The sequence below is a fragment of the Sylvia atricapilla genome, chromosome 5 (genome assembly GCF_009819655.1).
Source record: "Sylvia atricapilla isolate bSylAtr1 chromosome 5, bSylAtr1.pri, whole genome shotgun sequence".
In the NCBI taxonomy this organism is placed as follows: domain Eukaryota; kingdom Metazoa; phylum Chordata; class Aves; order Passeriformes; family Sylviidae; genus Sylvia; species Sylvia atricapilla.
This window is the reverse complement of record NC_089144.1, coordinates 53,157,015-53,180,503: the sequence shown is the minus strand read 5'-3', so window position 1 is coordinate 53,180,503 and position 23,489 is coordinate 53,157,015. Positions and strand designations below refer to the sequence as shown.

The following is a 23,489-nucleotide window of genomic DNA, read 5'->3' as shown; positions in this document are numbered from 1 at the left end:
TGTTACATATCAAATAAAACATTTTTCTGCTAGGCAACCTCAGCAGGGTTTGGCACCTTCCCTGCATAGCGTAGCATAGCCTTTGTTTTCACTGATCTGGTAATTTTTTGTGAGTCAGCAGGACATGCATTCCACAGTCCAGGCATTCAGTGGGAGTGGGAAGAGCTGCTTCAATTGAATCTACTGAATCAAGTGATTTGTCTGAATGCAAATTATGTTGTGTTGTTCATAAAGAACTTTGAGAGGTTAGAGAATAATGGCAATGTTGTGTTTCTCAACCTTAACCTCCTGCTTTATATGTCTGCAACAATATTTTGTTGTCAAAGGGAGATCAACGTGGTAGACTTCTGTTCTATGTTATAAAAAAAGAATCAGAAAAACAAAAGCAAATTAATCACATGGTATGTTAAAATTTCACTTTAAGCAGAGTTATTTTCTCTTAAGGAGTAATGCTTTGAAAAATGAGCTTATAAAAGCAGCTCTGTTTTATGAGAAGCAGCATGTGGAACTGGCTGCAGGTTTCTCATATGAGAGGACTGAAGAGCCAAAAATGGACAGGTGCTTCAAGCAACTGAACAGCTGCTGTTTCTTCATCTTGGAGACTTATTGGTTACAAAGATTCAAAGAAAATGTACCACACTTTGCTCAGTCTACTTAAGAAACATAAACTTTCATTCTCCTCTTGTTCTAGAATAGAAATAAAGACCAGCAGATGAAGCAGAGCTTTGTCTTTTGTGCCTCTCCCTCTCTGCTGGCTTTGTACTCGGTCAAAGAAAGAGAGAGCAAAAGGAAGTTCAGTCCTCATCCTTCCAGTCAAGTTGATGTCCTTGCTCCATATTTCTGTATATCTGTGGAAAACACTCAGTACTCCCGTCACTTGGGAGAACTGCAGTGTCTCTCCCATCCTTGTTGTACATCCTTCTGCCTAATTGACTTTGCCCCCCATTTTCCCCCACAGAGATTGTGTTGTTCTCATTGTGCTGAGTATTTTGTGCTTCTCACCTGTTAGTTTGTTTTTATGTCTGTTGTTTTGTTGTCTGCAATGTCCAAATAAGTCTTCCCACAATGGTGCTGTTGTTTCTATGTTTCTGTTCCCCTTTCTTTGATTTGTAGTACATAAACCACACCTTTCTAGAGCCTGGGACTGGTTGTCCAGTGTATTATTGGGGACATAAAAAGATAAAAAGCAACAAGAGGTTTTACTTGCAACTGAGTAATTAATTAATGGCAGCAGTTGCCCACTCATCCTCATGACCTGTCACAGGGTAGATGGAGTTCTTAATCTTCAGCTGTACATTTTTGTCATCTCAGCCATTCATGTGTCTCTGGGGAACTTGCACTGAGACTCAAGGAGCTGCAAAGCCTGAGTGAAGTTCTACAGGCAAACCAGCTCTGTTACTTATTTTCCTGTTTAAGAATGCAAGCAGTAAAATGTTTTCTTTAAGGAGTGGAAAATGAAAACAGTTAAAAGCTTCATGCCTCTGCCATAGCTCCATGGCACAATAAAGCACAAAGGACAGATTAGGAGTTTTGCAGGATGTCTAAGGATAATTAAGACAGATGGCAACCTCAGACATAGAAGCTGTACAGTAGTAGAGAAGTGTATTAGTGTGCTAATCTTTGATACAAAGGGCTGTGGAGAATGATTTTAAAGCAATTATTGCCATAATGAGCAGCAGTCTTGTACCATTGTTTTCTTCTCCTTTGATTTGTCCTCCCTCCAACTTAGCAAAACAGAAAACAAACATGAAATGCACCTTCAGAACAAAGCATATTGACTTCCTTGGTCAGGTTTACCAAAGATTGACCAACAACAGAAGATACCTCAGCACCCACCTTACAACTCCTAAGGCACCTTGTTTTCGTGGTGTGTCTCTGAATTCAAAAACCCTTTTGCAGAGTGTACAGAATGAATGCTGGTAGGCACCATTTTTGTATAATAAATCCCAGAAGAGCACTTGGAAACAAATTAGCCAGAGTCACTATCCTGATATCATGTCTAAATAACCCAGTCCAACTGTCTTGCTCCTTTGTAACAGGTAAGTGCTAAACCTGTAATATGATATTATGAAGTCTTTTCTTCTTGGTGTTGGGGGTTTTTTTTGGTACAATGTGGTTTGACAGGCTACCTGTGAGCTGCTCTGTCCTGTCAGACATCCCTCCCCAGTTCACCCTGCTCCCCTTTCTGAAGGAGACAAGGAACAGATGTTCAAGCAGCAGAGTTGTCTAAGCCACCTCACTCTTTCATTTTTCTGCCAAATCCTGCTCAGAGAGCAGACTGTGTCAGCTTCCCTGTCTTCCAACAACCACAGAGGGAGAACGAGGCCAGCTCACCTGTTTTTCCACCAGGACCCATCCAATCTCCTTCCTATTTTTTTTTTCCGTTTCCCTTAATTACCCTTTTCTCTATAGCTCCTAGGTTTAGCCCTGGTTTTTCTTCTCTGACACAGCAGCCTGACTCAATTCCACCTCTCTTTCTTCCCTGTGGCAAAAATCCCTCAGCCCCCTTACATTTCTAAAGGTAGAAAACACACACACACCTGCAGCTGAGAGTGCCAGGAAATGGGGCTGGAGCCACCTTGCAGGCATGGAGCAGGAGGTGCAGAAAGGAGGAGAAGCAGCTGCTTGAAGAAGTCAGAAGCATCTTTCAAGGCTGCCCTGTACCTGACACTTCTAGATTTTAGGTCAACTTACTTCTGTACAATTTCACAACTTGACCTGTGGACAATGTCTGAGCTCACCAGGCCTTGCTGAGAACGAGGTTGCTTGTTCCAAATCACAGAACCTGAAGAGTAAGGAAGTCTCTGTTGTTAGGAGCAAGATGCTCCATCTAGGCCTGGCATAAAGCCAAGCTTTTATACTGAGTTCTGTCTTGCAAAATCCTGTGAAAATTATCAGGGAAAATCAACTTCACATTCTTCTTTACTGGCAGCCTTGGGGTTTAAATCATTCCAATTTTGCCTTCCTCTGTTTCAGCTAGGCATTCTGTTCTAACTTGAAAATTTCATTAGTGTCTTGAGCACTTCTCCAGCTTCAGAAGCTGCAGATTTTCCTGTCTCTGCTGAGTTCTCACCATGGCAGGGTGAAGAAATGTGTGCCAGCAAGCTGGGAGGACAGAGCTGCAACATTTCCATTCATTTGTCGAATAAGCATTTCAGGAAAGCCCACAATGAGTCATCACATTAAAAGCTGCTCTTTGCATCCTCTTTGGGACCGCTTTTACAAAATGAGCATAAAAGTCAGACCCTGTCAGTACAAATCATTTTGCAAAGGAAGGTCTGCAGGCTTTTAGGAGCACACCTGCCCCAGTGGGCAGGCAGAAGAGGCCATGCTGCCGGACCAGTTGCTTGACATATTTTGAGTGTAGAGGCCCAGGTGCCCTGTGGGAGCTGCTGGGGAAGTACATGGACTGTCAGAAGCTGCTCTGTGTGTTCAGGCTGAGCATGTGCTGGCAGGGACATGGATTTTAGCAGTGACATCATGATGACTCCCTCAGCTTCCCCCACAGACTGGGCTCAAGAACCACACATGAGAGGATTCAGACTCCATACATCCATCCTCTGTTCTCATGTATAACTCATGCATAAGCTCTCTGAATCCAGCCCATAACCCTTTCTCAGAGAGGAAAAGGAATTCTTTATATCATGTGTGTATATAAGCTCATTTTCTGTAAACAGTCAGCCACAAGAATGATCAAAAAATGGATCTTCTGCATTGATCTGTGTTATGCAGGGAGTAGCTCTGTTTAAAATAGTAAACCATTTTGGTTTTGCTATTTTACTTCCTGTATGTGAAATCCTAAGCCTTTCATTTTAGGGGAATAAAAGCTGGTTTAATGTTCTCTATATCTGAGAGGATTAAAGGGACATCTCAAACATGAAGAGGTAGCCTTTATGGATTCCCTAAATATGTGCTACTAAAAATGGAGTAGGTGAATGAATATGATTTAGATACTCAGGAGCTGATTGCAATTCAAGCCTTAGTGCAGACAAGGCTCTGCACCAGCATTAGATGTCCAGTTCAAAACAGTGACAGTTTTAGTGCATTTGTATTTGCAGGACAGAAATAAAAATTTTATCTGACTGTGTGCCAAGAAAAATGCGCTGTTTAGCTGGACTGAGGTTGAGCTGAGCTTTGGTTTGGTAACTAAAATTCCTGCCCACGTGACAGTTTGGACTGTACCAGTGATGTTTTTATCTCAAAGATAATCACCAAGCCTCTTACTGACTTGCTGTTGAAGTTGACTGAGTATGTTTTTATTCTAAATGGTCTGGTTTGCCTACAGCTGAGCTAAAAGGGCACTGCAGAGTGTGATGCAGTGCCCTAAACACAGGCTGTTTTAGAGAGCACAGGGAGTCTGAGATATGTGCATGGGAGCGGCACACAAGATGTTGCCTCTAGTAGACCCATGACCTTCCAAGGCAGCAGCTGGAGGAATTGGATTTCCTAGGATATCTAAAATGGCATGAGTTGTTGACATTTAAGCAGATGGATCCCATCCTGTGGAATTTTGATGGTAATATGAAAGAATATGTTTATCCAGTGCCATGTGAACGTGTGCTCTCAGCCTTCCTCAGTTTGTGAAAGGTTCAAGGTAAGAGCACAACAGCCTCTGTGTGCTGAGGCTTGCCTTCCACCAGGCTTTGCAATGACAACTTGTATTTCCTTTGGATCCAGAAAGTAATTATTTGTTTTTTACTAGTGTAAAGGGGAAAAAAAAAAAAAAAGTCATTTCAGGCTTCTCCAGAGAGTGTTGATGATAAACTCCTCATATCGCTTCTCTTTCATGTCTAGGCATTTCTGAAAGAAACACCACTCATTCTTTAAAGATTTTCAAATCTTCGGATGTTCAGAGGTTTTGTGTAACTGGAAAGCCTTTCAGAAACCAGTAGGTGATATTGTTCCACCTTGAATTACATAGGAGAAGAGGGCCAAGAAAAATCATTTCTTCATGAAAGGTCCCTCATCACCAAAGGAGGCTTGTGCTGCAGTAGCAATACTCTAATGCCTTATATACTATTTGAAGGAGTTGAAGTGTCTGTAGGAATTACAGTTTTTCACCCTTAAATATCAGTGCTTCAAATAATTTCATCTTGTTGCTTTTTGTTATATGACACATTCATATGTGACATATTCATTCATGTGATGTGCCTTGAAAGCCAAGAGCTTCTCTGGTTTCTGTCACATGAAAAGCAGCATTAATTTTTAGGTAGGGGAAACTACATTAAGATGCAGACATTTATAAGGAATTTAAGGTTTGAGATGTTCTTAAGGATGAAGCTGTGAGGGGGAGAGTTCACCTAAAAGCAAAGAGCAGCTCACCAGTCCTTCAGGCAGAGGGAAATCCCAGGCAATGGGCAGGATGTTAACAACAACAAGAGCACCTACATTTAAAAAAAAAAAATCAAACCGTGTACAAAACCTCTGGCCTGCATAAGGAAAAAATTTCCCGGTGATCAATTTGATTAACTAAAAAAAATCCTCTAAACTCCCCAGCTTCTCTGACCCAAATAAATGTGTAATTAGAGAAGACTGCATAGTGATTATTATTCAAAAGAGTATTGGTTTGGTTTCATTTCTTACTTTTATGTTGGCAGTAACTCCAGTTCCAAAGTTTTTGCAGGCTTCAGAAGAACTGAAAGCTGAGTTCTGCTTTAGACCAGCACTTACTAGTAAAGAAAGGAATAAAAATGGGCTAATTTCACTCTTTTTAGCAGTATAGCAAATTTCAGAAATGCCTCCTCAGCTTGAAATAGTGACATTTTCTAGAATTGATGGCACATCTCAGACTAAAACAGTCTTTAAATGGACCTCCTAGCTGCAAGATGTGCTTGCTTGTATAAATGAACTGGCAGGAGAAAAAAAAACTATTTAGAGATATATATTTCACACTGGACTCCAATAATGCAAATTCTTTTCACTTTGTTAACTTTACTTGCAGAAATAAGAAGCAATACAGATGTTGCACTATGTATGACAATAAGAAATGACAGTTTTCTGTTTATTCAACACATTTGGAATTTCATTAGTTATCAAATGGGACTTGAGTCTCATTGCCTACAAGCAATAACATTTTTTTTCATTCTCTGCTGCCCAAAGTGACCAAATGTAGATTAGTCTGGAGTTTATTGCTCCTGCTAGAACTGACATATAATAAAATTCATTTTTAGATACACAGATTTTTTTTTTTTCTTCTCCTTCCTTCAGGCTGCTGAAGAATGCACAGAATGAAGTTCATTTCAGAATGTGGTATAAGAAACTACTGGCTGCTCTCCAATTCTGTGTTGGACAAGCCCTGAACAATGAGTTTTCTAAGGAAGAAAAACTCATCAGAATTCTGGAAGACATTGCCACAAAAGTGAAAACTGCCAGTGACCCAAAAAGAAAGGTTTGTAAAAAATACTGCCCCTTCCATTGAAGTTTCTATGGGGAATTTTATTTTTTCTAGGGCAACACCTCTTTCCTTTATTACCCTTTACATAAATAAACCAAAGATTTAACTAAACTTTATAACTATTTTCTGCTCTGAAAACAGGTAACACATAGATATTTAATGGGACAACTCTCATCACTATTGCTCTTGAGGACTGCAGATCTTTTAAGACATTAAATTTCTTCATCAGTGGTTTTTCAGATGGACTTGGAGGTGGCCAGAAATAATGGCAACAAGGCTGATTATCATTTCCCTGAGAGGAATGCTCACATTCAGCACCTCATCCCAAAATATTTGACTCCTTTAGAGCTGTAGTATTTCTTGAAAGCTTTGCTAAGGGTTGTTCTTGGCAGGCTGGACATATCCTTATTTCTTAGCAAAGACAACCAGAGTAGAAGGTAATTAATGTCTGAAATATAGCTCTCAGCAATGAACACTGAGCACATATCTGCAGAGATACCTCTTTGGCAGTAGAAACTTGCAGTTGTCTTCTCCAGTAGGTGCAGCTTTTATACTGCATAGATAGAGTTCCAATTCAGAACTGTTAATTTTCCAGAACAGCTGCTCTTACTTACCTAGTGTGTAAAACTGCTTCTTGTTGAAATCTCAGCAAGGCAGAGCAGAAAGCCAAATAAAAATATATTTGCCACTGCTGGTTATCATGAATGATATCATGAATCTTTCTACCTTGTTAAGGATTCAAAGATTTTCAAAGGGTTTCTCAAAAAACCCTCAGTGCTGCTACTGAGAGCAGCAAAGCAAACATGGAAGTAAAAAGACAAAAATATTTGCAAAAGGAAAATCCATGTAAAGAAAAAGAAATAGTAGTAATACATTATACATCACCGATGCATAATTCAGATTTTAGAGATTAATCTCAAGGCTGCAGTTACTATGATACTGATAAGCTCCCAAACCTTGCAGTTAACAGAGTTCGGCAAGGGAGATCACAGTGCTGAGGCAACAAGCAACAAGTTGGGAAGATCTTAGGGAAGGCAAAAAAACCCATGAGACACAGCACAGCAACACAAGGCTAATCAACCCCTAATGAAGGGTATTGAATCATAATCACGGAATGGTTTGGGTTGGAAGGGATCTTAAAATCATCTAGTTCCAACCCTCTGCCATGGGCAGGGCACCTTCCAGTAGACCAGATTGCCCTATCCAACCTGGTTTCAGAGGCAGAGATTTTTTTCTGGCATCCAATCTAAACCTACGGTCCCTCAGTCTGAAGCCATTCTCCCTTGTTCTGTCACTCCATGCCATTGGAAACAGACTCTTTCCATCTGAACCTATGGGGCAGTGCGAGGTGGTAGCACATCTAGGCAGAAAAGGCATCTGCTTTTTGTTTTCACTTTACTCTACTTTTTCTGCTTTAGCAAGCAGAACAAGTGGAGTAAAATTACAGGGGTTTTTTTAATACCCCAGCGTGACTTCATTAGCTGTTATAAGGCCTCATGGATGCTATCAGCTCTAGAAATTGCATTGCTTGTTTAAAGTACAGACAGACAGTAAAAAAAAAGCTTTAAAAAATTGAAATAAATAAATAAATAAAAAGCTGCTTTTTCTTGTTCTTTCATGCTGCCATGACTGCTCACGTGCTGCAGGAGGTGTTAAAGATGGAGCTCTGCAGACTTCAGCAGTTCTTCCAGGAGGTGAAGGTCTGCCGGCTCCCCCTGAACCCTGCACTTGTTGTCCAAGGCATAGAGGCAGATGTAAGTGTGATCAACTACATTGTCAATTTTGGTTTCTAGTATGAAGGGGAGAAAAAGAGAATGCCTGCATTGACGGGAAATTATTGTTTTGATATAAAGCATAAATCATCTGATTGATTTAAATCCAGCCCAGTTTAAATCCTTCAAACCCGGAGCCTTTGCTTGAGGCAGAGGTGACAGGAAGGGTGGGGTAGGTGCTGCATGTCTGTCACTCCAGGCAGAGATTCCAGTTCTGAGTAGCCCATTCCCAGCTCACCTGCCCTGCCATGGTGTTGGACTTGGCAAGGGCAGCTGGAAGCTGGGACGTGGTCCCCACCAGGTAGCCCTTGATGACAAGTTTTTCCCATCCAAGAGTCTCCTATGTTAGGTATGGGAGCAGCAAAAACTCTGATGCCAGCTCTCTGTTTGCTGAACTGACTGAGAATTGCTAAAATATTAAATATTCACACATACTTATCTGTATCTACGACCCTTATTAAAAATTACTTAAGGATAAAGGAAACAGCAATGCTCTTCAGTGTTACTTGACTTTGACTGCAGCACTAAGATTCAGTTATTCCTTGCTCAGAAATATTTTCATAAACAATATAATGCCAGGAGTAAGCTGATTCATCTCCAGAGAAGGAAAATGTATCCAGCATGAAGAAAAAAACCAAACCTGAACAGCCACATATATATTATCGGTTGTAACTTCCTAATTACAGCAATTTGTGCTCTATTTTTGTTCTCTGGCTCATTATCCATAGTAGACCTGATTCTAAGAGGTGCTGATCCCTCCAATTGCCTCTGACCTGTGTTTCTCCAAGTAATTGCTATTCAGCCTTGATCTGGCTGAGAACTGAGGTCTTCCAGCACCCCACAGGCTTGGGCAAATTGTGTGTGACACAAGGCAGAAGGATCTGAAGCCTGCTGCCTTTCCCTGCTTTCAGGCTTTTGGAAATAATGACTAATGGAGAGGTATCTCACCATAAAGTCATGCCATTTATACTGTACCAGCTTGGCTGGACAGACAGAAAAATGTTTAAATGTAATATCTGAAGAGGTGCAGGGTTTTTTTCATTTTTCTTATAGCATCATTATAGGCCATTTTCCTTCTATAAATACATGTAGTTTCTTGATTGGACTGTACGTCAGTATAATCATGCAAATTAGGACTTTTAAGTGCTTATAATTACGTAAATTTAATTCATTTTGGTGTCATCTATTGATTTTACTCCTGGAAAAATCAAACTGACAGAGCAAGCACAGCTCCCAGCTCTATCAGAGCTGCATTATCCCACAGGAACAATTCAAGCACTCACTGAGACATTTCCATGGGCAGAATTCTGTAGGGGGGGGGCAGGATCTCATGGCTGATAATGGCTCTGGCCCATCACAGAGCTCTGGTGTGGCTGAGACAATATTTGCATGCTGGTGTCATGCTTTGAGATGTTGAGATGAAAAGCGGCAGACAGCTGTGTCTGGTGGAGCTCGAATTAACCTCCCTCACAGTGCAGCTTGTAAGGACAGCAGCAGCTCTTGTAGGGTGCTCATTATTTCCAGGAACCAGCCCATTAATTCACCATTGTCTTTAGCTGGTGTTGAGGGGTTTCCCTGCCACCCTTCCTTGGGTGTTTTTAATGAGGGTGATAATTCCACCATAAATTCTCACAGGATTTGCAGTGCTTGGCTCATTAATGCTTTTTGAAGTCCTTTGAGATCCTCAGGTGGAAGGAGCTGTAGAGCATGAAAGTCGGAGTTTGTGCTTAATTAAGATAAATTCCACCTAAAATGGAGCATGATTTTCAAAATTTTCTGTGTCCTCAGCCAGAGTGAGGCCATCAAAGAAATTGGCAGGTTCTTTGCTTCCATGTCTGATTGGGCAGGGCTGGGGTTCTTTCAGAGAACAATGGGACCAAAGGCTTTTCAATGCTTTAAGACTCATTAGATCAATCTTATATAATTCATCCCCAGTTCCAGGCAAAGCTTATTGTTGATAGGCCTGGATGAAAATGAAGAAAAACAATTAGTACATAAAATATTATCTGTTCATATGGTCTGATATTTAAGTGAAGCAGGTTGTCTGGGGAAAATAATTTCTTGTTTTTCAGACCCAATGAAACAGTCAATAATATCAAGAATTCTTTATTTTTACTGTCACTGCTACTGAGAAATGCTTAAAGCTGGGATCTTTTTCAGGGGTATTGTATTGGCCTGGTGTTTTGTATTTGTGACACTGTTGTTCTTCTGTCTCATCTTTCTTTCCCTTGCAGTCATGTTCTTATTTTACGTCCAATGCTTTTCCTTTAAAAATCTCTTTCATCAATGCGAATGCTCCAAGTGCAAACATCAATGTTATTTTTAAGGTATGTTCCTCTAATCCTCGGGTCTTTTGGTATGGAAAATGATCATTTAAAATTCACCTCATTTATGTTTTAAATCTTGAGTCCAAGAATAGTTGATTTAGCTCTGCTGCTTGTTTATCCCTACTATTTTTGACACTAAAACTTTTAATGAAATATTTTGAGGCAATACACTAAAGTGTCGCCTTTTTCATTAACAGATAATCAAACAAATTATGGCAGGGTTTTTTGTGTTGTTGTTTTTTTATTTTTTATTTTTTTTTCCTTGTGAAGACAACCAGACTAGAATATAAAGTTCATGTTTTAAACCTAGTTTATTACTAACATAAAGATCAGTGGCCAACTCTCAGAGAAAAGATAGATCAGAATGATTGAACCCTCAGCCTTGTCCATATGTCTCTAAAAAATCAAAATACTAAAGTGTTAGAGGCTTCATTTGCCACACAAACCTAATTCTGCCCTATCAGCCAGCATGCTGGAATGGAGGAAGATGGAGATGGAGATGGAGGAGATAGCAGAGGAGCTCTGTCTCATTGGAGTTACTTAGAGAAACTGATTCAAAATAAACTCTGCTTTATGTTGTAGCTGTCACCTAGAAATGCTTCAGAGTTCAGAAAAGTCTATTCACAAAAGACAATACATGCATTAAGTTAGTTCTCTTTCAAAAGAGCAAAAGTCTTCCTTAAAAGTGGATATTGATTTTAGAGAACAAATGTTCTTAAAATGGATGATGGATACAAAATGGTTGGTTGCCAATGGCATTACTCTTAGATACTTTGCAAAATCATTTTCCAAATGAGAAATCTAAAAAAGTGGTATAAGTAATTTTTTTAAAAAAATAGATTTTATGCTGTCTTAAATTAACTTGCCTTTTAGAGCAGCTGTGTTTATCAGAAATAGAAGAATGCTTTCCAGGCCTACTAAGGGGAGAAATTAGCAATTTTAAGTTTTTCTGAACATTTAGAAACCTGGTTCATATGCTGTTTCATCTGAGACTCAGTATGAAGTATCACCTTACTACCTACTTGAACAAACACCTGCTCATGGAGCTTTAAAACAACTGCATTGCTTCTGCTCAAGCGATTTTTTCTGCCTAATAATGTTCAGCAACCAACTCATTGTCCAGTTGCTGTAGAAGTATTATAGCTGCTGTCACCTTCTCCTGTCAGGGACAGATTGTGTTAGAATACCTTTTACTTGTACTATATAGTTCCATTGCTTATTCATGACAGATAACTCACACATGAATGATAAGCACAATAAATGATAAGGGTATCTTACTAAATTGTCTTCCCACTGTATGTCTGAGGGAAGGTAAGTGCAGAGAATAAGATTTTTTTGGCATTTTCAGGTTCTAAGAAGAATTAATTGGAGTCAAGATTACCTTTCGATGAGAGAGAAATTGATTCAGATATTTTGTCTTTTTAAGACGAGTTTATGTCTCCTCAAGTATTTATTTCCTGGCAGTAAATGTCTGTAGATAGGAATGCTTGCGTAGAAAGAATGTAATGAAAGAATAAAGCACTTAAAATACCAGTAAAAGTTATGTATTTTATGTGGAATGGGATGGGAGGAAACAAAAGATCAGCACTGTTGTTTTCACAGGCCATTAATTCAGCCATGGTTGAAAATAATCTCTTCATTAATTCTTGTGGCTACAATTAAAGCCTGTTTCACTGAGATTATTGTTTGACTAACTCCATGGGGAGAGGGGTCATCACTGCATCACTGCTTGGAGCTGAATATGAATCACGTTATGGATAAAATGTAAATTCGTGATAAAATTCCCTTGCAAATACCAAGTTGTGAGGCTTAATGTTAGACAAACACTGTCATTTGTGCAAAGGGATCCAGCATTAAGTAGACTTTAAAATGTAACTAAATTAGGATCCTACCTCCGGATTAAATTTTCAAACTCTAATAATTACATAGGAATAATAAGCAGAAAGGCCACAGTTAAGCAGGGATCATTTGTTACCATCTCAGTGGCTGCCAAAACTGCTGTTGTTGTCTGTGCCATCTACTCAGTCCTATTCTGATACAGAAAGGTAAGTAGGAACTTTGAAGAAAAACATAATAAAGTTACTGAAATTAATGTAGCTGTTTTGCTGGGCAAAAAAGTCCCAATTAAACAGGACATTATTTCTATTTGGTATTGAAGGAGAAAACTGAATTTCATGTGCAATTTTCACAGATAGGTGATGATCTACGTCAAGACATGTTGGTTCTGCAAATTATTCGAGTGATGGACAGCATTTGGCTCCAAGAGGGACTGGATATGCAAATGATCATTTATAGGTGTTTATCTACAGGGAAAGGACAAGGTCAGTCTTAAATTATAAAAGGAGCTTGTATTACATTATTCATATTTCATGTAAACAATGGCATATAAAATTTATTTATTCTGCCACTCTAGAACTCTTTGGATTTTGCAGCAACTTAGGCTAGAATTTTCCAAAAGCCTCAACATTGTCATCTTGCAAAAAACATTCTTAGATTCATATATTAAAAAGAGGGCTTTAAAGAAAATTTGCCATAGCTAGTGGAGTTTTAATCCAGTATAGTCCTACATAGATGCTTAAATGAGCCTAGATGCATGTGGCTACAGAAAGTACCTGCAGACGAGTGATGACAGCTTTGTGCTGTTGATTTTGAAATATTATTCTTGTGATTTATGTTGCTTAGGGCAGGCCTGACTCATCTGAAAGCTCTATTTCTCTCTTTTATGGTTGTTATAGCAAAGCTGGAGCAGGGATACCAATTGCTTGCTGTAGAAATCTGCTGACAGCAGTAAGCTGGCTATATTTCCCTGACCAAATCTTCTACTGGAAATAATCCTAGCTCAAATAGAAGGCTGATGTATCCAGATTACCTGCTGTACCGCAGCTATTAGAATAGAAAAAATTAAAAGAAAATCATTGCTTTCTGAGCCTCAAAGTGAACATGAGAGAGGATGAATGATCTAAAGGAAATAAGAGAAAAGAACAGATGAGTTCAGGCATAAGGCATGTGGTTGTGGTGACCTGGAAAAAACTCTTCCCTTCTTTGTAGGGATGGGCGTCAAAGCTTGAAAGCTTTTGCTTCAAAGGCAGATAATACAAGAATACTATTTCTGGACATGACATGATATATAGACTCTTCTACACACTGACGCTTAATTTGATGTTTGCCAAGAGAGATACAGGGATTGTCTGCAAATAATATTCTCTCCCTGACAGTCTCTTCCTTCTAGCAGCAAAAAACCCTCAGTGTCTCATAGCTTTTCCAGATGTCTTTCCTTATGATTTTACATGAGAGTTAAGGTAATTGATTTACAGTTAATAATTAAGGATAAAGGACAAGTGATATGCCTGTGGTCACATAGGGCACATGCTTTGGGAAGTTTGGGTACACAGATTTTCCAAGCCCTAATGACTGACTCCATGGCCACCTCTCCCACACAAGGGGGAAGGGAGATGGTAATTTCATGGTCATGCAAACACAGAGAAATTTCACTGAAATCTGGTGAAAACTGAATAAAGTGTTTGTAGAATACCACTTTCCAGGCATGGTGAAGTAGAGGAGCCTGTAAAATTCTTAGAGAATTAGAATTCGTAGAGAAACCAAGTAAAATTCTTAGAGAAACTCCTCCCTGTAATGCAGAGTAGCAGTGTGACATGCCGGGGGACCGCACATGGGGGCAGGCACAGAAGTCTGGAAAGCCAAGTCTCAGTACCAAAAAAAGGAATTAAGTGCATGCAGTAGAGACAGAGGATTCAAGTGAAGCATTGCAAAATGCTTGGGCTTCTCCCTGCACTGTAGAGTCCCAGTCTGTGACATACAGAATCATAATTTCTACATTACCCAGTGCCCTTCCTCCAAGCTGTGATCAGCATTACATCCTCCAAAATAATTTCTGCACCTTTCTAGACAAAAAATACACATGAAGCACCTTTTTATATATTAGTAAATATCTGATCCTACTTTTTTTTTTTTTTTTTTTTTTTTTTGTACCTATTCTACCCGTTTTGAATCTCACTAAGTTGTCCACCTTGTTGGCACATTGAGGCAGTCATGTCCACAATATTGTTATTGGTGATTTTATTTCTCCTTCACAGAACTGCCCCTTTCCACTTGGTGCCCTTTATTTCTAATTTCCAAAGAGCAAGAGTAAAAGAATACTGTTCTATATCTTCTGCTGCATTCATTATTTTTAAGCTTTTAATGATGTGTTTTGTTGGGACTTTTTTTCTGCATGGAATGATCAAACAACAGTAAATATGCATTGATTGTCTTCCTATGTTTTTAAAGTTGAGGATTTTTTCATGCAAACTCTTTCCCATCTGATTAGGACTGGTACAGATGGTGCCAGATGCTACCACACTAGCAAAGATCCACAGGGAGTCTGGACTGATAGGACCACTGAAAGAAAACACAATTAAGAAATGGTTTCGCCATCATCATCTTCTGGAATCGAGTTACCAAGAGGTAACATCATAATGAAGCTTATAACACATTCCATGCTATGCCATGAGGGGAAAAAAAAGAACCAAATTACAGTAGGCAGCAAAAATTAGTGTCTCAGACATGAGACAAACAAGTCTCATGCAGAGAAACCAGGGAATCCACTTAAATGCCACTCCCTATCTAAGGGAATATTGCTTTTTATCAGGTGCACGGTACTACATTCTCTATAAACATGTGTCATAGAAATATTTTAAAATTTAGTAATAAAGTGAAGAGAAATTGAAATAGAAATTGTCTTGAACTCAGAAAAAAATATTTTCCAGGCCAGCTCGTTAAATTCTTTCTTTTGTATAAACCACATAAAGTCTTGGCAGATTTCCTGTAATTTAGGAACCACTATGCCAATACCTAGAGTTTCAGAAAGCTGTTTTATCCAAACCACCTAGTCATAGTCAAAATACAGAAGATCATGCTTTTCATATCACATGTTCTCAAGGGATTTCATGTAAGGCATCTGGTTTTATGAAATTGGATGTTCTGCACAACCCAAACAATTGGAAATTTAATTTATAGAAGTTAAGGTTTTCCCAGGAAATCTTTCTATCAATTCCTTGTTGGGCGAGCATGTTCTGAAGCCCCTGAAAAAAAATTCAATTTTTTCTGTTTCTGGGACAGTTTTTATAATCCTTTTTCCATCCAAACAATAAATTAGTGGCCAAAATGTTAAATATAAAGGAGTGCTTTGAGTATTTAACCCTCTGAGAAAGAAATGCTTTTATAGCTGTTTGTTGATAGATGTATGTTATAAATATGTTTGGTTAATTTTAGTGATTTGTAATTATTCCATAGGCATTTTCTCATCTACATTTTGACTACGAACACTTGAATTTCTCGTCTATCACTTGATTCTATTAAACAAGAACAACCTGGGTAGAAGGGAGTTTTTTTACAAGTTTGTGTGTTTACATTTTTATAGTAGAGGTTTAGACAACATTTCAACTCAAAAGTGAGGCAGTGCTAGTTATTGATTGAAAACTTGGTTTCTTGATGTTTGTAAGAAATACCATTAATGTGGAATATGCTAAAAACCAATTCCTACCAAATTTCTTCCAATTTTTTAAGTATATGAAATGCAGTCAGATCTGATTACATGGGGTATGCATAAAATTACTACTATGCATTCCCTTTCTGCTTGCTAGTGAATGAACCTTCATCTTTTTTTACTCTTTCATAATTTTTTACTCACACAGTACTGGATCTAAGATGCTCAGAAAACTGATGCAGAACAAGCTTTAATATCCTCATTTTACAGTTGGTTGAACAAAATCACAGAAAGTTTAAGTGTTTTATCCAAGGTCATCAAAGTGAGTAAATGGCACAGTTAGACATAAAATTCAGCCAACTCTTGAGCTGTGACCCAAGCTTTGTCACTACTGGTGGCATCTTGCACCTACAGGGAATTCCTGAAAGCCTAAATAATCATTTGTCTTGGCTAATGTGAGTTTTGTCCAAAACCATTAAGATCCAGATTAGGATGGTTTGGGTTTCTGTATTACATTGTATATGTTGAAATTTAGATTCATGGGACATGGACTGAGTTCTGGAGAAAAAAATCCATGTAGGTACAGAGCAGTGCAGTGAATGTAAAACAACCTTCATCCTTTTTACAAAGCAAATGGTTGAATTCGTGCATTTTCAAAACATTTCCTTACGGTTGTTTCTGCAATATACCTGCAGAACACTCTACAGAAAATGCCAGCTTCGTGCTAAGAAACTTTCTTTTTCTTTTTCTTAAGCACCTTCCACCTTAAAGTTTTCTGTAGATTTCCAGATATCTTTGGAACAAAAGGTGAAAACTTCATACATAAAATTGTTCTTATGCTGTAACTTTGAAATGTTTCAGTGCCATCCTTATACCATTCCTACCCAGACCTGTCTCATGAATCTCTTTTCAAAATTTTAACAGGATAAAATTTTACTGACAAGCATAGCATTTTTAAATTACATTTTAAAATATTGTTAGCATCACAAATATATCTGGATATTTCATGTAAGAGCTTTTGTTTTACTCTATAGGCCATAAGGAATTTTTTTTATTCCTGTGCTGGCTGGTGTGTTGTTACCTTCATCCTGGGAGTCTGTGATCGACACAGTGACAACATAATGCTGACAAAAGCTGGACACATGTTCCACATCGATTTTGGAAGATTTTTGGGTCATGCACAGATGTTTGGAAGCATAAGAAGGTTGGTATCCTTAATAACACAGAGTAAACTTTAAAGCAGTGGTCTGAAATTTTACAGCCTTATCAACTCCCATTAAAAAAAAAAATACAAATGAGATTAATCTTTCTTTTTTTTTTTTTTTTTCTTCCTGTGTTTTCCAAAACAACATATATTTGGTTTTTTTTGAAACTTATAAAAAGTGTAGGAATGACTAAAAAAGGATTAAAAGATGTTGGAGAGCCCTTTTCAGTGTAAAAGAAAAATGTAAATACTTGTTTGTTCAGGAATTTGAATGGTGTAATTCAGTATTGACCAGACTAGAAGAATTCTGATGTTTTTTGCTACTTTTTCCCATCAGAGGAGGCTTCCTAAAATGGATCCAAATCCATATCTCTATCTAACTGACAACTCTCTTCCCATTCTCAGAAAAGGAAACAAACTTTCCAAATAGGCCTGGAGAATAATTAAATTATGCCTCTATGGATAAATTTGCAAACTTTTTCATTATATTTTGAAGTTCCACATCAAGTCACACTGAGCTCAGGGGTTGTTTTGCAAATATCTGATTACCTTTGTAGGTGTAATGTAGCTATGTCATGCTAAGGATCAATCACATAGTGTGATCATGTATCCCAGTTCCAAATGTAAACATATTATGTTGGAATGAATTCAGATGGAATAAGGTCAGGATAATGCCAGTATGCCCAAAACAGAAACGAACTGTTACAGCTGAGTAAAGAACGCATGAATGATTCCCTTTAGTGACAAGATGAGTAGTGTGTGTACGTCTTTCATCCATGTTTTCTAAAAATTTCCAGAACAAGTATCAAAATTAAGTTTGAGCTATTTTTTTTTTTTTTTTTTTTTTTTTTTGTGTGTGTGTGTGTGTGTGTGTGTGTGTGTGTGTGTGTGTTGTTGCTGTTGCTGTTGGGGTTTTTTTGGTTGGTTGGTTTTCTTTTGTTGAGGTTTTTGAGGTTTTGGTGGTGGTGGGTTTTTTGGGTTGTTTTGGTTTGGTTTTTATTTTAGGGTTTTTTTTGTTTTATTTTGTTAAGCTGGCCTTTGCCTGCTCTAGACTATCTCAGTGTGTTAGACAGACATAACAGCATGGGAGTATTGATATGAGGGAAGTTGATGAGGATAATAAGCACTTCTAAGTCGGGCAGTGAAAAGATTTAGTTGCAGTGCTTAGAATTATCATCCATCATTCAAGATATGCACCCTTAATCCTCCTTATTTGCTGTGGAAAGAATAAAGCAGAACAGAGTAATAAAAACATACTCATGCACACTCCTTGTCAAGTGCTGTATCCTTCTCTACAACAAAACTCCTATTGGAACCTAGCAGGAATTTCCTTGAGTAGTGCTTTTATATAAACAAAAAAATTACCTCTTTGAGTTAACAACAGGATGAAGCAAATATAAGAGGGAACACACCAACCAAATTTAAATGATGTAATAGCAATAATAAAAATGGATACTAATGTTACTGTTTTACAGCTCAGTTATACTACACCTTTTTATTAAGTCTGTGAAAACTTAAAATATAGTCACTTCCACAAACAGCAGCCTCTTTTTCCGTTTCTCAATGCAGTGTGTTGTTTTTAAACTACACAATAAAATCACACATTTAGGACCTCCACTCATGGAAAGCCCTCATGATCCCTTAGGAAAACTGGGTCTTCCATCTAAGAGCAGGTTGCAAACATCATGGGATAATCATTATTTTCCTCAAGCCCAGCTGTAACTGAGCAGATACAGTATTAATGTATTAGTGAGACAATATTAATGACTATTGTTCTCAGGAGTTGTATGCACCTTCATGAAATGCAATGTATTATTTGTACCACAGAAACACAGGGATATGACATTTTTACACATCACTAACTTCAAATTCTCTCAAAATTTGAAGCTCTCAGTGCTATTTGTATCTATTCATTCCCACAAGGCATGTCCTGAGACAGGTTTGGCCTCTGGTTTCTTGAACAGCTCTTATATTGTACTTTTATTTGAGTTCTTATTAGATTTTTTTTTTATTTGAGTGTTTTGCACTCCCAGAATATCCTATTCTAAAATAATATTGAAGAAAAAGCAGCACAATGATGCCGAACCTAAGAATTATGAGTGCTGACCCTTGGGGAGGTGTTGTCCATTAGATATTCTGCATACATTTCTGGGGTTCTATAGAAGATTTAAAGAATGCAAAACACCTGATGCAAACCCCTGTACTTGGGATTGCACACATCATGCGAACCTTTTTTGTGTGAGTGCAAAATGAAATCTCTGCAGATCAATGAAGGGGTACAGACAAGGGGTCCCTTCCCAAAGTGTATAAAACAATCATTCCTTACAGAACTTTGCAAGCCAATGGCCACCGTTGTCCATTTCCTGTTCTCAGGGAGTGGTTTTTTGCCACTACAAAAAAATCTGATTTCTTCATAAAACTTCCTGAGGATAGGCCTTCTGCAGCATCCTGCACGTGGAGCCCTTGTTCTGATGGAAGTGAAGTGCAAGGAGTGTTTTGGCAGCTCAGGGACCCACACATGGGCTGCAGCTCTTCCTACCACAGCCCATAGGAGTCTTCAGAGAGCCTGTTGAAGCTGACACGGACATGATTTATCCAGTCATGTTCATTTTTGTGTTCCTGACTGTGAAGACCGTAAAAAGGGGTTAGTAAGCTTTTTTAATTCCTTTCCTCATCTTTAAATGATATCAAATAAATCTGCTTTTGATTCCAAGTCAAAAGTCAATTCTTCCTGGTGTGAGAGGGAAGAGGAATCAGGAACTTTCTTTCTACATGTGCCTTCACAGTGCAGTCAGTACTTTAAATAGTACTAATAACTCATCCTTCCTTGGATCTAGAGCTAATATTTCAGAAGTGTTGGAGGGAGACTTATGATCTGTCTAAGTGATAGCATAGTAACAGAGAGCTTGGCTGAAGAATTATTCCCAAAGTCCCATAGGGAACTTTGCTACTGAACCATGAGGTTTCATTATCTTCTCTTTCTTTTTTTTTTTTTTTAATCACACTGAATGATACCTTTTGCTAGCAATAATAAAATGCTCCTTTCGTTCTCTAACTCAGCCTCCACTTTTGACCCTACATTCCCCCAAAACAGTCAAGTCTGCAGGTACACTTCAAATTGTACAAAGGATTTTTTCTTGTTTGATTTCTCCATGTGACTGTCTTATTCTTCATCTATTGAGTGCCCTGTGGTAATCATCTCAGACCCACTCACATGTAAATAGGTGTAATTTCATCCAGATAATCATCCAGGACCAGGTCAGTCAACAAGGGGTTTGGAAAAAGGAGCCTGGCTCTTGTTTTATCTGCCATACTTTGCTTGCCTTTGTTTTCTTCCTTTCAGCTCTGACCAGCTCTATTTGAACACTCTTTCCTTGGTGAATTAAGCAGCAAGAGATTTATTTAAATCCTGTGCTAACTGAACTAATCCAAAATTCAGCAGTCAATTGCATCCTCCCCACTACCAGTCACTTCCAGCACTGTCATCTACAATTTTTCACTCAGTGATGTGCAGTGTGAGACTTGGTGGCAAGACACAAAGTGGTGCAGCTCATGGCACACTGTAAATCCACCTTTTGATACCATCAGTGCCCATTCTTTTCTTTAAATATCCAGTGATCCCGATTACCTCCAGCACTCACTGGCCCTTTTCATTTCCCTGGTCTGAATCACACAGACCCTCTTGTCTCTTTGCCAAACTAATCCTGGCTCTTGGCATGGTTTTCCCAGAATTTAAATCTGCTAAGCTGGTTTTCTTCTACAAAGTTAATTACTAGAGACAGCCTAACTATTCCATTGGGAAATTCCAGTTATTAGGGAAGTTTCAAAAATATGGGAAAATTATGTTTCCCACACTTTCTTCCTAGGTTGGTGTTTTATTATACTGAGAAGTATTTTAGAACATCTGAATATATAGAAATGTAGAACTGCCTCTTTTTATTTTGAAAGTAACACATTTCATTTTTAGTGTTAGAAACCTAAAATGTGTCTTACTGTCTCACTAAAGTGTTGATTTAAGAAAAAAGTCTTTTTCTGGTATTTCTTTCTAAAACAGAAATGTTGGCATATGGACATGGAAAAATAAGTTGTATCAGCATTTGTTATCTTTTTTCCAAAAAAATAAAAGGAAAAATGGGGAAGAAGGAAGAATTCAAGAATAATACATTTTACTTTTTTATTTTTACCCTTTTAAAACTTTATTTAGAGTACTCGTATAGAGTCTGAAACTTGAAACTAAAACCTTAAAAGTATAATTACTTTTTGTTTTCTAAATTTGTGCATGAAAACTTGTACCAACTTGTACTAGATGCTGAAAGATTTCAGTGGGAATTTTCAGTATGTCTCATTATTAATTCACTCTCTGCAGTTTATATTTATTTTTCTGACACCATGGATCTGGGTTTGTTAGTTTCTGTGAAATGGTAACTCCTAATTCTGTGCCACTGTTCGCTTTCAGCACTTCCTGTATGCCACCCTCCAAAAATCTCTGACTGCAACCCTGGAAAGATTTAATTTCATGACTTAAAGCACCTTAGTAGCACAAATTATCTTAACAAGATTATACAAGTGTTTAAAGATTGCCATCCACATAAAGAATGAAAGGGGAAATATGCACAAAAACCTGTAAGTGAAACAGCATCATCTTCAAGGTGAAAAGGCCTAAAGGGGCTTGAATTTATCAGGGAAAAAATCCATCCCTTTTGAAAGTTGAGTGCCTCTAGCTGTCCCAAATTGAACAGCGGAAGCATGAGCTGTCTGAGGACGCATGAACAATTGTCTGCCCTGAGGGCTAAGGGTTTATTCTTGCTGGCCTGGTGCTTTCTCTAATTATTGAGCTTGAATCATAGTTTGCCCTTTTCCATTGTTTTGGTTGGTTTTTTGTTTGGTTGGTTTGTTTGTTTGAGGTTTGGGTTTTTTGCTTGTTTGTTTGTGTGGGTTGTGTTGTTGTTTTGTTTGCTTGGGGGTTTTTGTTTGGTTTTTTGCTTTTTTTTTCAGTAATAGTTTAATTTCGTGGAGGAAATTCATCTGAAGTGCTTTGAAATCAAAGTCAATTATGTCCACTGCCCACTTCAATATCTTCAATTTTTTGGTTATCCTTTTCCAAGTAGCCAGACAATTAGGGATGGCACTGTTTTTTCCATACAGTGTCTGTGTGGATTTGACTGTATCCAGTTCTGTTCATGCAAGAGCCTTGTTCTTCTTGTTGAACTGAGTTTCTTGGAAACCAGCTCTTGTCTGCTGCAACTCTCAGAACCCTGCCTGGCTTTTCCTTCACTCCAAGGGTGGCATAAACTGCTTTCCTATCTTCACTTTCTTGAAGAAATGACTAAATATTCCTGCTAATAATTATGTGGGCTGGAGAAGTTGCTTGAGGGTTCCAGAGCCACCAGCAGAATTCCTTCTGTTTTGGGAGATTGGCTGCACATGAGGTATTTATGTGAGTTCCTATCAAATTCCCCACCTCTCTCCTCTTCCCTCCTTCTTGTTCTACCAGCCACCCTGTGATTGTTTTGTAGAATATGGCTCTAGAGCCAGGAAGTTTAACAATAAAACAGAACAAAGAGGGGGGGAAAGACATCATGTCCATTTCAACACTGTCCATTTTGATTATGGTTTTATTTGTTATGCTTTTCAAAGTGTAACTGTTTATAGAGATGTGTATTTTCTCCTCCCTGCTCCCATCAGAAACATTGTATTGAATCACCCCTTTCTCTGAAGGCTTTCTATACCCTTTTTTATGTTCCAGGGAGCTGTTCTCACATGCACTTGAATGTACATTTATATTCAGGGGAAGCTGTTCTCACACAGTCAAGTATACATCTAGCACATTTAAATTAATCTCTGTTTCTTGGTCTTTTTTTTTTTTTTTTCTTTTTTCTTTTGCTTGTTCTGCACACTATGCCTTTGTCCTTCATCCTTAACTGGAAAGCATACTGATGTATTTAATTCATGTAGGATTTCATCCCCTTCCCCGAGGAATTTCTTTGCAACTCAGTTTCTTCATCACTGGTTTGTTTCTCTGCTTTGCCTGGTGATATACAAATGCCCTGCAACCATCTATTACTGTGTTTTCTAAATATCTATCTCATACTGAAAAGCCCTGTTAGCTGAATATTCCATGGCTAGGGCATGTAACCCTACTTGTTCTATTTCTTTTAGGGCAGCATTTGGGTCTCAGTTTTAGAATCTTTTTCACTGCTTAGGGCCAGTCAGGACACAAAAAGCAATTGTCCAACAATCTCTGTAAATAAGAGGAATTGCTCCAATCTCCTTGTGAATGAACTCTCCAGTGGTTTATCAATAGGGT

At 38.3% G+C, this 23,489-nt stretch overlaps 1 protein-coding gene across 1 annotated transcript in view; it reads left to right on the top strand.

The window, feature by feature from the left end:
* PIK3C2G (phosphatidylinositol-4-phosphate 3-kinase catalytic subunit type 2 gamma) overlaps positions 1-23,489 on the top strand; it is a 184,286-nt gene that overhangs the window by 97,549 nt on the left and 63,248 nt on the right. Inside the window, exons 18-23 of the mRNA XM_066319528.1 lie at positions 6,208-6,388; positions 8,041-8,148; positions 10,401-10,493; positions 12,685-12,814; positions 14,821-14,957; positions 17,013-17,182. Coding sequence (XP_066175625.1) covers positions 6,208-6,388; positions 8,041-8,148; positions 10,401-10,493; positions 12,685-12,814; positions 14,821-14,957; positions 17,013-17,182 — 819 coding nt within the window. The remainder of the gene's footprint in view (positions 1-6,207; positions 6,389-8,040; positions 8,149-10,400; positions 10,494-12,684; positions 12,815-14,820; positions 14,958-17,012; positions 17,183-23,489) is intronic.